Source organism: Hemitrygon akajei, chromosome 1 (assembly GCF_048418815.1).
Source record: "Hemitrygon akajei chromosome 1, sHemAka1.3, whole genome shotgun sequence".
In the NCBI taxonomy this organism is placed as follows: domain Eukaryota; kingdom Metazoa; phylum Chordata; class Chondrichthyes; order Myliobatiformes; family Dasyatidae; genus Hemitrygon; species Hemitrygon akajei.
Genome location: NC_133124.1, coordinates 32914718 through 32929131, shown reverse-complemented (window position 1 = coordinate 32929131; position 14414 = coordinate 32914718). Strand labels below are relative to the sequence as shown.

At 41.4% G+C, this 14414-nt stretch overlaps 1 protein-coding gene across 4 annotated transcripts in view; it reads right to left on the bottom strand.

Annotated features, from left to right (window-relative positions):
* Positions 1-14414, bottom strand: part of LOC140725297 (transient receptor potential cation channel subfamily A member 1-like) — a 119726-nt gene that overhangs the window by 55187 nt on the left and 50125 nt on the right. For 3 of the 4 annotated variants that reach the window (XM_073040594.1, XM_073040603.1, XM_073040611.1), the window contains 6 exons: positions 9267-9406; positions 9100-9148; positions 4233-4332; positions 3125-3225; positions 2733-2902; positions 16-180 (listed from right to left, as the gene is read on the bottom strand). In XM_073040594.1, coding sequence (XP_072896695.1) covers positions 16-180; positions 2733-2902; positions 3125-3225; positions 4233-4332; positions 9100-9148; positions 9267-9406 — 725 coding nt within the window. The remainder of the gene's footprint in view (positions 1-15; positions 181-2732; positions 2903-3124; positions 3226-4232; positions 4333-9099; positions 9149-9266; positions 9407-14414) is intronic. The other variant, XM_073040620.1, reaches the window with a different exon arrangement.

The following is a 14414-nucleotide window of genomic DNA, read 5'->3' as shown; positions in this document are numbered from 1 at the left end:
CGCCTCACCACTCACCGCATGAGGAGAGCTCCTTTCCTGAGGAGCAGCTGCACCACGTCGGTGTGCCCGTTCTGTGCCGCCAACAGCAGCGGCGTCATTCCTTTCTCATCCCCCTCGTTCAGTAGCTTAGAGTCATTTATAGCCTGCAACAGCAGTTTGCATGTATGGAGCCGGCCATAGCTGCAATTAAAAGTATATTGGTGTCAGTGGGTTTCACTTTTATTTTGATTTGTTTTTTGAGATAAGAGGCAGAATTGGCTCTTCTGGCCCTTCAAACCACACCATCCAGCACCCCCTGATTTAACCCTAGCCTTAGCACTGGACGATTTACAGTGACTAATTAACCTACCAACTGGTATGTCTTTGGACCGTGGGAGAAAACTGGAGCACACCGAGGAAACCCTCACTGTCATGAAGAGAACGTACAAAGTCCAGTGGCGTGAATTGCTAAGTAAGCTTAGCTCCTCCTGAATACAGACTCTAAACCCACCTTAAGATCTCTTCCTGCCCCATTTCCAGATCCCATTCTTCTTTGAAGAACTTCACCCACTTCCTCCTGGCCCCGATCCTTCTTCCAGACAGCACCTGCATCCCCCTCATGTGCAACTTATCTACCATAGAAACCTGACCCCCAGTTCCTTGCCTTTGTCTCTCTGCTCACTTCTGTCTGAACCCAGAGGCTTTGATCTCAGAAGTCATTTTTTTCCATGATGGGAAATTCATATTTCTTGGAATAATGCCAAAGCTCTTAAGCAGAAATTCGCAATGAACACTGAGAAGGTGCTACAAATGTAGAATCTAGAATATCGTATTATGAGGAAGCATTAGACAGACCAGGTTTGTATCTACCTTACATTAGAAATGTGACAGCCACCATGACTGACACATATAGATCCTGGGAATTCTTGACAGGGTGAACACTGAGAGTATTACAGTTACAGGGAAAGTGCAGAGCAAGTAGGAAATAAGGTCAAGAGTCCATTTTATCTAAACTAAGAAGAAACTAAACTTGGAGGTTACTGGTTGGGAAAAAGGGATTGCAATTTAAAACAGGGTTGATGTTATTGTCTTTTCTCTCAGAGGGTTGTGGCTCTTTGCAACTATTTTCCTTGAAATACAGTGGAAACTTTGAATACTTTTTAGGTGGAGTTTGATTCTTGTTGTGCAAAGGGACAAAAAATTATGGAGTTAAGTGGGATTGTGGAATACAAGTCTCAGTGATCTGGTCATTGATTTCATTAATGCCTGTGCTCCTGGTTACATCAACAGTACTGAACAGGTCAAGAGTTTCAAATTCCTGGGGGTGAACATCACCAATAGCCAGTCCTAGTCCAACCATGTTGAAGATGTGGCTAAGAAAGCTCTCCAGAGCCTCCACTTCCTCAGGAATCTAAAAAAATTTTGCTTGTCTCCTTTGACCCTCATCAATTTTTATCAAAGCACCATAAAAAGCATCCTATCCAAATGTGTCATGGCTTATTGTGACAACTGCATTCTTTGTGACTGCAATAAAATGCAGAGAGCTGTGGACACTGCCTATAATTCTTACTACCTCAATAAAACAGCTATTATAAGCAGACACCACCCAGCTGAGACAGTCTTTCTTCTCCTCCTCCCATTGAGCAGAAGATACAATAGCTTGAAACATGTAGCACCAGCCAAAGGAAAACTTCTGTCCCATGGAATCTTTTCCCCAGTACGATGAAACGAAACCATGACCTCAATCTACCTCGTTATAACCTTGTTCCTTATTGCCTGCCTGCACTACACTTTCTGTATAACTGCAACTCGTTATTCTGCGCTCTGCCATGCTTTCCCTTGTATTACCTCAAAGCACTGTTGTAATGAATCCATCTGTTTGAAAGGTATGTGAGGCAAGTTTTGCGCTGTACTTTGATACATGTGACAAAAAAAATTGATTAAGTAATCAAGCAGAGAAGAGGGGATGAATGGCTTACTCCTGTCCCTAATTTGTATGCTAACTGAGGGACACTTTGAAAAAATGCCATGGAATCTTTAATGCTCACCAAAGATAAGCATTTATTTCCAAAGTATTTAAATTTATTGCAACTTACATATACACAACCTTAAGGTTGTTATAGCCAGAGGAGGTAATGGGGATAAGCTCCCACTACCTACTAAATGCTCCCAATGGCATGCAATCTCAAATAACCTCTAACAACCAAGTCCAGCTCTTGGTTTCCATGTGTAGCCTAGCTATGAAGCCCAGTGGAACCATTTCTACTGACAGGAGAAGGGGGCAATGTCAGGTTATTGGCACCTTAAAGCCAGCCACTCTGTGAAGATGGGCTCGTCACCCCTGGTTGGCAGCTCATCTAGGAGAAGGAACACTCTGATCTCAAACCTGCACTGCCTTGTGGCTACACCCAACAATGGGGAAGACTTCAGGAGTAAACCCCAAGGGGAAAATCCAGATCTGAAGTCCCTAAGGCAGTCCTATGTTGAGTTCAACACTGACTGGCAACTTTCGTGATGCTGCTGGTCCCAAACTGCACTGGTCTCTACCATTCCTTTTGGTTCATCAGATGCATAGAGAGGGTGAGCTTGCTACGTGGGCAACAGCTTGCTCTCCATTGCAAGCTTTGGCTTGTGTATCTAGACAGATAGGATGTGATATCCTTGGCAGACCCTGACCAACAGAAGCTCAGACATATAAAGAAGCTAAATCTTATAATCAAAGCAATACATTTGAGATATGTGAGCTAACCTACCTTGCTGCAAAATGCAGTGATGATCTCTTGTCTGTTGTTTTCAAGTGAAGAGATACATTTAGTGCCAACATTTTAACTACAGAGTCTGTTAGACCCTGTTTACATACATAGTGCAATGGAGTACAGCCATTAATATCTTTGTCATTCAAGAGCTCACGCACTTCGACGGACTGCAAAAGACACAAAAGATAAAATGGTAAATGGATTAGAAATTAACAGACCCACAAAATATTTGTTTAAACATGTCAAAATTGCTGATACACCTTTCTCCCCAAACTTGTAGCTTTAGAACAAACTGGGTTTGAATTTTCAGATACTAGCCCAATTTTTAATAATTATGGAAAAATAGAGGTCTAAAAGCTGTCAAAGTAGAAGCACAAATAATCATTTACCTGAAGTATTTCTTCACTGAGGTTTTGTAACCCTTTGGGCTGCAGGACAGTTAAATGAAGGAAGTTGCATTGCATATTATTCTTAATTTTTACATTAGCTCCTAAGAAAACAGATTGTTATACAAGTTATAAATATTATCAGCTATAATAAAAGTCATGGAATGATTCTTACAATAGCAAAAATTCATAATATACAATACCAAATCAATTACCTCAATGGTAGCATAATCTGCTCCCTTACTGAATGCAGAAGATCTGTGAAGAACTTCTGAAGTATCTCTGACCCTAGAAAGCTTGGCCTGTGAGTGTATTTCCTTAGCATGAGTGTAGCTGGTTGACAGGTGGCTTTAAGAGCTGGAGCATCTGATGCTAATAAAAAATTGCACCAGACACACAGCAATGCCTCAGTAACAAATGTTTACCATGCAGCGATGGCAAATGCAGATTGCCACGTGCATGTCACACAAATGTGCATTTGTCCCAGTTTTGGAAATGCAGTAAGAAATCACAAGTCTCCCATGTAGTTCCATATTAGCAGATCTACTTAATGTGTAAGAACTTCCAGTTCTTTAGCTTCACTTTAACCTGACTTCAACTGATGAGACAGATTACCCACAGTAAAGCAGATTCTCTGGTGAAACTATTGAAACTCATGTCGGGGGTATTCAGAACAGAATTTACCATGGTACAGAACCAAATATTCTGCAAGCTTAATCGTAGTCTTGGAAATCCAAAGGCAAGGAAGCACACAAAAGGAAAGGGAAGAGCATGTAAATTGCAAAAATTAAAATAAATCCTGTTTCTGAAGCACAATGGGTATGACAAGACCATGCCACCCACTATTTGGATATAGATAATTCTCACCCATTACTTGGATGAGAAATAGCCCAACAATACTGACTGAAAATAAATCTGCAATTAACAGCTCAAGTTACGAGCAATTTTTTTTTTTGTGGAAGGCTACTGCCTGTCCCTGGTTATAGATATCCAGCATTAAGATTCCTGTTAATTCATAAAGTTTTGATAAACTGCTATCCAGATGCATGAAAACACAACACAACAGAAATCAGACTAATGCTGTAAGAAACTGACAACAGCAGCAGCGGACCTCTCTTCACCAGAGTTTTCACAGTATTCCAGGCTCCATGTGAAGTCGCCCACAAAAGTGGGGTGTGGGATTCACTGTCAGTCATATTCATATCCGCTCCCTGGAATTAAAAGAGCCCCAAAATTACTTGCACATGAATTAATTAGTATTCGTTGCTTGCATATAAACCAATGAATTTTACAAGTACATTCTAGTTGAGTATTTGTTGAAAATATGCTTCCCTTGCTCAGAAAAGTCCAATTAATGGCTTTAGAATTTGTAAGAAATGGAAGAAGTACTTCCAAAGTTTAAAATAAAATCACCAAATGTCTGAAACACTCAAAAGGTTATGTATCATTTGTGGAAAGGAGGAACAATTTACATTTCAGTTCTGAAACCCTTCATAGAAACAGACACATAGAAAACCTACAGCCCTTCGGCCTATAAAGTTATGCCGAACCTTAGAAATTACTAGGCTTACCTATAGCCCCCTATTTTTCTAAGCTCCATGTACCTATCTAAAAGTCTCTTAAAAGACCCTGTCATATCTGCCTTCACCACTGTTGCTAGCAGCCCATTCCACACACTCACCACTCTCTGAGTAAAAAACTTACCCCTGACATCTCCTCTGTACCTACTCCCCAGCACCTTAAACCTGTGTCCTCTTGTGGCAACCATTTCAGCCCTGGGAAAAAGCCTCTAACTATCCACATGATCAATGCCTCTCATCATCTTATACACCTCTATCAGGTCACCTCTCATCTTCCGTCGCTCCAAGGAGAAAAGGCCGAGTTCACTCAACCTATTCTCATAAGGCATGCTCCCCAATCCAGACAACATCCTTGTAAATCTCCTCTGCACCCTTTCTATGGCTTCCACATCCTTCCTGTAGTGAGACGACCAGAACTGAGCACAGTACTCCAAGTGGGGTCTGACCAGGGTCCTATGTAGCTGCCACATTACCTCTCAGCTCTTAAACTCAATCCCACGATTGATGAAGGCCAATGCATCATATGCCTTCTTAACCACAGCATTAACTTGCGCAGCTGCTTTGAGCCTGCTATGGACTCGGACGACAAGATCCCTCTGATCATCCACGCTGCCAAGAGTCTTACCATTAATATTATATTCTGCCATCATATTTGACCTACCAAAATGAACCACTTCACACTTATCTGGGTTGAACTCCATCTGCCACTTCTCAGCCCAGTTTTGCATCCGATCAATGTCCCACTGTAACCTCTGACGGCCCTCCACACTATCCACAACACCTCCAACCTTTGTGTCATCAGCAAACTTACTAACCCATCCCTCCACTTCCTCATCCAGGTCATTTATAAAGATCACGAAGAGTAAGGGTCCCAGAACGGGACCCTGAGGCACACCATTGGTCATCAACCTCTATGCAGAATATGACCCATCTACAACCACTCTTTGCCTTCTGTGGGCAAGCCAGTTCTGGATCCACAAAGCAATGTCCCCTTGAATCCCATGCCTCCTTACTTTCTCAATAAGCCTTGTATGGGGTATCTTATCAAATGCCTTGCAGAAATCCATATACACTACATGTACTGCTCTTTCTTCATCAATGTGTTTAGTCACATCCTCAAAAAATTCAATCAGGCTCGTAAGGCACGACCTGCCCTTGACAAAGCCATGCTGACTATTCCTAATCATATTATACCTCTCCGAATTTTCATAAATCCTGCCTCTCAGGATCTTCTCCATCAACTTACCAACCACTGAAGTAAGACTCACTGGTCTATAATTTCCTGGGCTATCTCTGCTTCCTTTCTTGAATAAAGGAACAACATCTGCAATCCTCCAATTCTCTGGAACCTCTCCTGTCCCCATTGATGATGCAAAGATCCTGGCGACTTAACCAACTTGATGTTTTCCAAAAGCTCCAGCACATCCTCTTTCTTAATATCTACATGCTCAAGATTTTCAGTCCACTGCAAGTCATCACTACAATCACCAAGATCCTTTTCCGTAGTGAACACTGAAGTAAAGTATTCATTAAGTACCTCTGCTATTTCCTACAGTCGCACTTGATAGGTCCTATTCTTTCACGTCTTATCCTCTTGCTCTTTACATTCTTGTAGAATGCCTTGGGGTTTTGCCTAATCCTGCCTCTATGGCCTTCTCATGGCCCCTTCTGGTTCTCCTAATTTCCTTCTTAAGCTCCTTCCTGTTAGCCTTATAACCTTCTAGATCTCTAACACTACCTAGCTCTCAGAACCTTTTGTAAGCTTTTCTTTTCTTCTTGACTAGATTTATTCTAGCCTTTGTACATCACGGTTCCTGTACCCTACCATAACTTCCTTGTCTCATTGGAACGTAACTATGGCAGAACTCCACACAAATATCCCCTGAACATTTGCCATATTTCTTCCGTACTTTTCCCTGAGAACATCTGTTCTCAATTTAAGCTTCCAATTTCTTGCTGATAGCCTCATAATTCCCCCTACTCCAATTAAACGCTTTTCTAACTTGTCTGTTCCTATCTCGCTCCAATGCTATTGTAAAGGAGATAGAATTATGATTACTATCTCCAAAATGCTCTCCCACTGAGAGATCTGACACCTGACCAGGTTCATTTCCCAATACCAAATCAAGTACAGTCTCTCCTGTTGTAGGCTTATCTACATATTGTGTCAAGAAACCTTCCTGAGCGCACCTAACAAACTCCATCCCATCTAAACCCCTTGCTCTAGGGAGATGATAATTGATATTTGGGAAATTAAATCTCCCATCATGACAACTCTGTTATTATTACACCTTTCCAGGATCTGTTTCCCTATCTGCTCCTTGATATCCCTGTTATTATTGGGCGGCCTATAAAAAACAACTAGTAAAGTTATTGCCCCTTCCTGTTCCTAACCTCCACCCCCAGAGACTCCGTAGACAACCCCTCCATGACGTCCATCTTTTCTGCAGCCGCAACACTATCTCTGATCAACAGTGCCACGCCCCCACTTCTTTTGCCTCCTCCCCTGTCCTTTCTGAAACATCCAAAACCTGGCACTTGAAGGAACCATTCCTGTCCCTGAGCCATCCAAGTCTCTGTAATGGCTACCACATCATAGCTCCAAGTACTGATCCATGCTCTAAGCTCATCCGCTTTGTTCACAATACTCCTTGCGTTAAAATAGATACATCTCAAACTGTCGGTCTGAGTGCGTCCCTTCTCTATCACCTCCCTCACACACGGTCTCTAAGCTTTCTCTTTTTGTGAGCCAACAGCCTCTTCCCCAGTCTCTTCAGTTTGGTTCCCACCCCCCAACAATTCTCTCTCCCCAGTAGCCTTAGCAAACCTCCCTGCCAGGATATTGGTCCCCCTGGGATTCAAATGCAACCCGTCCTTTTTGTACAGATCACACTTGCCTCAAAAGAGGTCCCAATGATCCAGAAATTTGAATCCCTGCCCCCTGCTCCAATCCCTCAGCCACGCATTTATCCTCCAGCTCATTCTATTCCTAAACTCACCTTCATCTTAGTGTTTCACTTTCCATAGCAGTTACTTTACATTATGAACATTTTCATCATTTTCTATTCTCATTTCAGTTTTCTGGTAGCTATGGTCAATTTTAACATTTATTTTTTAAAGTTTAGCCATTATTGTAATTTAGGAAAAGCAGCACTGAATTGTACAGATCAAGGGACACTTAAGAGAACAAAATGATGATGTTCAGTAATTCTGTTTTAGTGCTGTAGTTTGAGGGTTAACATTTGCTTCTTTGACAACAGCCGTGCATCTTCCACATGGATCTCAAATGAATATATCATCCAAAATGTAGCACTGTACCACTATCTGAGGTTTTACTTAAGAACACTGTGCAATGGTGTGGGGAATGAGCTTAAATGATCCTTTTCTCACATGATTATCATGAACATTAATATTCAGGCATGGGCATGAACAAGGAACGTAGGACATTACAGCACAGTGCAGGATCTTCAACACACGATATTGCACAGATCTTCTAATCTATTCCAAAATCAATCTAACACATCTTTCCAACATAGGCCTCTATTTTTCTATCATCCATGTGTCAATCTAAAAATTCCCTAAATGTCCATTACATCCTGCTTCTACCACCATCCCCAGCAGGGTGTTCCGTGCACTCAGATTCTCTATGTACCTCTGACATCCCCCTGGCACTTTGCTCCAATCAACTTAAAGTTATGGCCCCTCTATTTGCCACTGGGAAAAAAGTCTCTGGTTATCCATTTGATCTATTCTTCTCATCTTGTACCCTCAGTCCTAACTGGATCATGAAATTCACCAAATTCCGGCCCTTATCTGTGGCAATAGAAGTTAATTGTTAAACTTACATCATATGAACAACTGAGATCATCAATTTCATCTTAGACTGGAAATCACTTTGTTTATCTTGATAGTTGAGTCATTATGTGGTCTTTTGTCAGTTAGTCTTTTATCAATTATGGTATTGTCTGCACTGTTGAAACTATATGTTAACTATAACTATATGTAACTATGTGGTTTTGTGTGTGTCTTGTAGCTTTAGGTTTGTCTGATGGGTTTGTAGTTCCTTTCCGGGGAATGTGCTAAGACGGTAGCGCGATATCGATACACAGCAGCCTCTCCGGACTCTGGATTGGGGATTACCAAACGTAATGTGCTTTTCCTTGTGTGGTCTGTTTTGTGCTTTTTTGTGATATCATTCTGGAGAATGTTGTCTCATTTTTTAACTGCATTGTATTTGTGGTTATAAATGACAATAAACTGAATCTGAATCTGAATTCACACTCAGACATTTTTGAAGATTACCTTGCTCTTAGAATATTTTTCATCAAATTCTCTATCCAGAATAGAGCTCATTAAATTTATCATTTGTAATTGTTTAGATGAATGATGATAGAATACCTGTTCAATTAAGTATTCCACTAGGTCTGAAGAATCATACGTGGCAGCCCTTCAGGTTAAAAAAAATACACATTATTCATTAAAAATTTGTAATGACACTCATAATCTATTGAACAGATTGAATTCTTTAACTAGGCACGGTCAATTTTAAGTTAGTCTTATCTTACTTGTGTAGTGGTGTTTGTTTAATACCATCCAAAATATGAAGTATGTTTTTCTCTCCTTTGTACTTAGAAAGCATGAACTTGACAGCCTCAAAAGCCCCTTGCAAGCAGGCAAAGTGAAGGGGAGTTGATTTATCCTTCTGCTAATAAGAAAGAGAAATAATGTTGACTCTGTTACGAAGTTTAATAACTTTAAACTTTAAGCAATTAAGGATAATCATTTATGAGAAAAACTTCATCAGTATCACTGATATACTTACAGTGCTGGATCACTTTCCAATGGAAATGTGCTTGGAAGTAATTTCCATTATTTGTATGACTTCAGATTGCGACAAGCTGACTGACCACTAAACCCTCTGCCTCTGCTCCTCCTCTGCATATAAAGGCTTGGAGCCCCAGTTTAAAGCTATCCACAATTCACCTTCCAAGCTCCGCAAAATGCTCACGTATGTTCTGACTTCTACCACCCAGTGGCACTGTATGACAAACTTCCTGCTTTTCTGCCTTTCCTGCACTTCAGGAAAAGCAGCAGATTGGATTTCACATCATCTAATCCAAATGCAGGAGAATAGTGTAAGGCTGAAGAAATTACATTTAATTATTTCCAGAGTTTAAAATATATTTTCCTTTTTTTTTTACAGTTACTGAGACAACTTCTTTGTTCAGATATCACAGCCTCACCCTCATTCAACTGTGTGCAACTGAAAGATTAGTTAACCAAACAAATTTTTAAATCACAGACATCTTAAAAATATCTTTGCAACATTAAACAAGGAGCAGAGAACTGACCACTGAAAACACATAATAGTATGTGTGAGACGGTCCGTTTATCATAGGGTTGCTGGCTTCCATATAGTAGAAATGTCCTATCAATGACATCCATAATGCATTGAACACCCTAATCTCTGTAAACTGGAACGGATTCAATCCTTGAGCATGCTCATATTTGGGACGCCATTCAGCAGTCTGTTTATGTCAATGCCTAGTTTACAGGAAACCCTTGGTTTTGGCCTGAAACGTCGTCACTACTTCCTCCCATAGATGCTGTCTGGCCTGCTGAGTTCTGCCAGCATTTTGTGTTTTTATTTATTTCCAGCATCTGCAGATTCACTCGTGTTGCCTTATCCATAAAACCAGAATTTTGCCACAATTTTACAATTGTGGTAAATTGGGAGTACAGGTGTCCCCCTCTTTACAAAGGTAGAGCGTTCCTATGAAACCTTTCTTAAGCCGAAGTGGTGTATAGCAAAGAACCATTAATTTATATGGGAAAAATTTTCGTAAAAGCGAAAATCCTCTTTGTGATGCGAAAACAGGTTACTAATGTAGGTCTTTTGTAAAAGCGAAGTGGCGTAAAACGAACATTCGTAAAGCGGGGGGGGCACCTGAATACACACGTACTGTATGAAATTAAATTTCATAATCTTGCATTTTCTCTCATTCATAAATCTTTGTTGATTACACTGGACAACAAATTTATTTGGAAGTGTTGCTTCCTCAGAAATGTTTTGTTTGTGATAAACCTCTTGAAGCTGAACACAAATGTAATTTTAGAATACTTGTATCACATATGAATTTGGAGAAAAAAGAAATTAACTTTTATTGACTATAATGCATTTAATTGCATAATGGTGCTGACGCTTTGCTAAGCTAAATATGTTTTTCATTTGTACTCAGTACCTGAGACTTCTCGCTTAAGTGTCCAACAATAATCAGCCGGCATTGATGGATTCCAATTGCCCTGATACTTTTTCTCCATGACCACAATCTTCTGGTGAAATCTTTCACCATACTCATCACTGGTAGCGCCACGATTTGCAAGGAAGAAGTCCAAATGGGAATGCAGAAAACGAATCGATGACCTCATTTGCACCAGGTGCATCAAGATGCAGCTCCTCAGAGACGTGTTAAGCAACTGAAGCTGCAGCTCGATGACCTTTGGCTTGTTAGGGAAAGTGAAGAGGTAATAGACAGGAGATACAGAGATGTGGTCACTCAAGACTCCAGGAGACAGATAAATGGGTGATTGTCAGGAGAGAGAGGGGAAGAGGTCAGATAGTGGAGAGCACCCCTTTGGCTGTCCCCCTCAACACTAAGCACTTCATTTTGAGTACTGTTGGGGGAGATGACCTAGCAGGATGAAGCAACAGCAGCCGTGCCTCTGGCACTGAGTCTGGCCCCATGGCTCGGAAGTGTAGGGAACTGAAGAGGATGGAGGCAGTAAAATATAGAGGACTCTATATAGGGAGATAGATAGGCAATTAAGTGGATGCGAAAAAGAAACATGGATGGTGGTTTGCCTCCCAGATGCCAGGGTCTCTGACGTTTCTGAACGTGTCCACAATATCCTGAAAGGGGAGAATGAGCAGCAGTAAGTTGTGGCACATATTCGTACCAGCGACATGGGTAGAAAAGGGGAGGAGATCCCGAAAACAGATTACAGGGAGTTCGGAAGGAAGCTGAGAAGCAGGACGTTAAGAGCAGTAATCTCAGGATTTCTGCCTGTGCCACGTGACAGTGAGGACAGGAGTAGAACGAGGTGGCAAAATTCAAAAGGGCAAAGAACACAGGACTGAAGGTGTTGTATTCAAATGCACATAGCACTCAGAATGAGGTGGATGAACTTGTGGCGCAATTAGAGATTGGTCAGTATGACATTGTGGGCATCACTGAGTCATGACTGAAAGAAGGCCAAAGTTGGGAGCATAACGTCAAAGGATACACTTTGTATCGAAAGGACAAGCAGGAAGGCATAAGGGGTGCTGTGGCTCTGTTGGAAGAAGGAGGTGATGTAGGGACATAGAATATGGAATCTTTGTTGGTGCAATTAAAAAACTGCAAGGGTTAAAAAACATTATAGGAATCAAATATACACTCCAAATAATAGCCAAGATGTAGGGTTGAAATTGCAAAGGGAGCTGGAAAGGGCATGTCATGGTTATAATGGGGGAGTTCAATATGCAAGGGAATTGGGAAAATCAGGTTGGTGTCAGATCACAAGAGGAGGAAGTTGTTGAATATCTATGAGATGGCTTCTTAGAGCAGCTTGTGCTTCAGCCTACTCGGGGAAAGGCCATCTTAAGATTGGGTGCTGTGTAATAACCCAGATCTTATTAGGAAGCATGATATAAAGGAATCCTGATGAGGCAGTGATCATAATTGATACGGCAAGTTGAAAGGGAGGAGCACAAGTCACATGTATCAGTATCTCAATGGAATAAGTGGAATTGGAGAGACGTGAGAGAGCAGCTTGCCCAGGTGGATTGGAGGGGGTTCCTGGCAAGGATGAAGACAGAGCAGAGGTGGCTGAAGTTTGTGGGAGTAGGTCACAAGCCACAGGATAAATACATCCCACAGAAGAAGTCGTTCTCAAATAGCAGGGGTAGGTAACTGTGGCTGACAATGGAAGTTATGGACTGCATAAAAGCCAAGGAAAGGGAATATAAAGTAGCAACAGCGAATGAGAAGTTGGATGATTGGGAAGCTTTTAAAATCCAACAAAAGGCAACTAAAAAGCTATAAGATGGGGAAATATGAAATATGAGGGCTATCTAGCCAATAATATAAAGCAGGATGCTAAAAGTTTTTCAGTTATAAAGAATAAATGGGAGGTGAGGATTGATACTGGACCACTGGAAAATGATGTTACTGAGGCAGTAATAGTGGACAAAGAAATGACAGATAAATTAATGAGTATTTTGCATCTGTCTTCACTGTGGAAGGCACTAGCTGACTGCCAGAGGTCTGTGAATGTCAGGGAGCGGGAGTGAGTGTCATTGCTATTACAAAGGAAAAAGTGTTGGGCAGACTCAAAGGTCTTAAAGGTGGATAAGTCACCTGGACCAGATGGACTACATCCCAGAGACCTGAGAGAGGTTGCTGAAGAGATAACGGATGCATTGGTCATGATCTTTCAAGAATCACTTGATTCTGGTATGGTCCCAGAGGCCTGGAAGATTGCAAATGACACTCCACTTGAGAGAGGAAGGCAAAAAAAAGGAAATTATAGGCCAGTTAGTCTAATCTCAATGGTTGGGAAAGTCTTGGTGTCTATTATTAACGATGAGGTTTGGGGTACTTGGAGACTAATAATAAAATAAATCGAAGTCAGCATGGTTTCTGCAAGGGAAATCTTGCCTGACAAATCTGTTAGAGTTCTTTGAGGAAGTAACAAGCAGGGTGGGCAAAGGAGAGGCAGTGGATGTCGTTTACTTGATTTCCAGAAGGCATTTGATAAGATGCCACACATGAAGCTGCCTAACAAGATAAAATCCTATGGCATGACAGGAAAGATACTGGAATGGCTAGAGGAATGGCTGACAGCCTTGAGTCAGCGAGTGGGAATAAAGTGGGCCTTTTCTGGTTGGCTGCCAGTGACTAGAGGTGTCCCTCAGGTGTTTGCGTTGGGACTACTGCATTTCACATTATTTGTCAATGATTTAGATAATGGAATCGATAGCTTTGTGGCAAAGCAGCAGGACTTAGATGAATTGAAAGACTGGGCAAATAAGTGGCAGATGGAAATCTTTTATGGGAAATGTATGATAATGCATTTTGGTAAAAGAAACAATAGTGAAGACTATTATCTATGTGTGGAGAAGAGTCAAACATTAGAGGTGCAGAGGGACTTGGGAGTCCTTGTGCAAGACTCTCAGAAAGTTACCGTAATTTGCAGGTTGAGTCTGTGGTAAATAAAGCAAATGCAATGTTGGCATTTATTTCAAGGGGAATAGAAGATAAAAGCAAGGAGAAAATGCTGAGGCCTTATAAGACACTAGTCAGGCCACACTTGAGTATTGTCAACAATTTTGGGCCCTATATCTCAGAAAGGATGTATTGTCTTTGGAGAGAGTCCACAGGAGGTTCACATAGATGATTCAGGAAATGAAAGAGTTAACATATGAGGAGTGTTTGGCAGTTTTGAGCCTGTAGTTACAGGAATTTAGAAGAATGGATGGGGGGGGGGGGGGGTGGTGTATCCCTTAAATCCTACCGAATGTTGAAATGACTAGATAGGGTGGATGTGGAGAGGATGTTTCCTATCGTGGGGTCAGCCTCAAAATTGAGGGGCAACCTTTTAGAACTGAGGTAAGGAGGAATTTTTTTTAGCCAGAGAGTGGTGAATCTGTGGAATGCTCTGCCACAGACTGC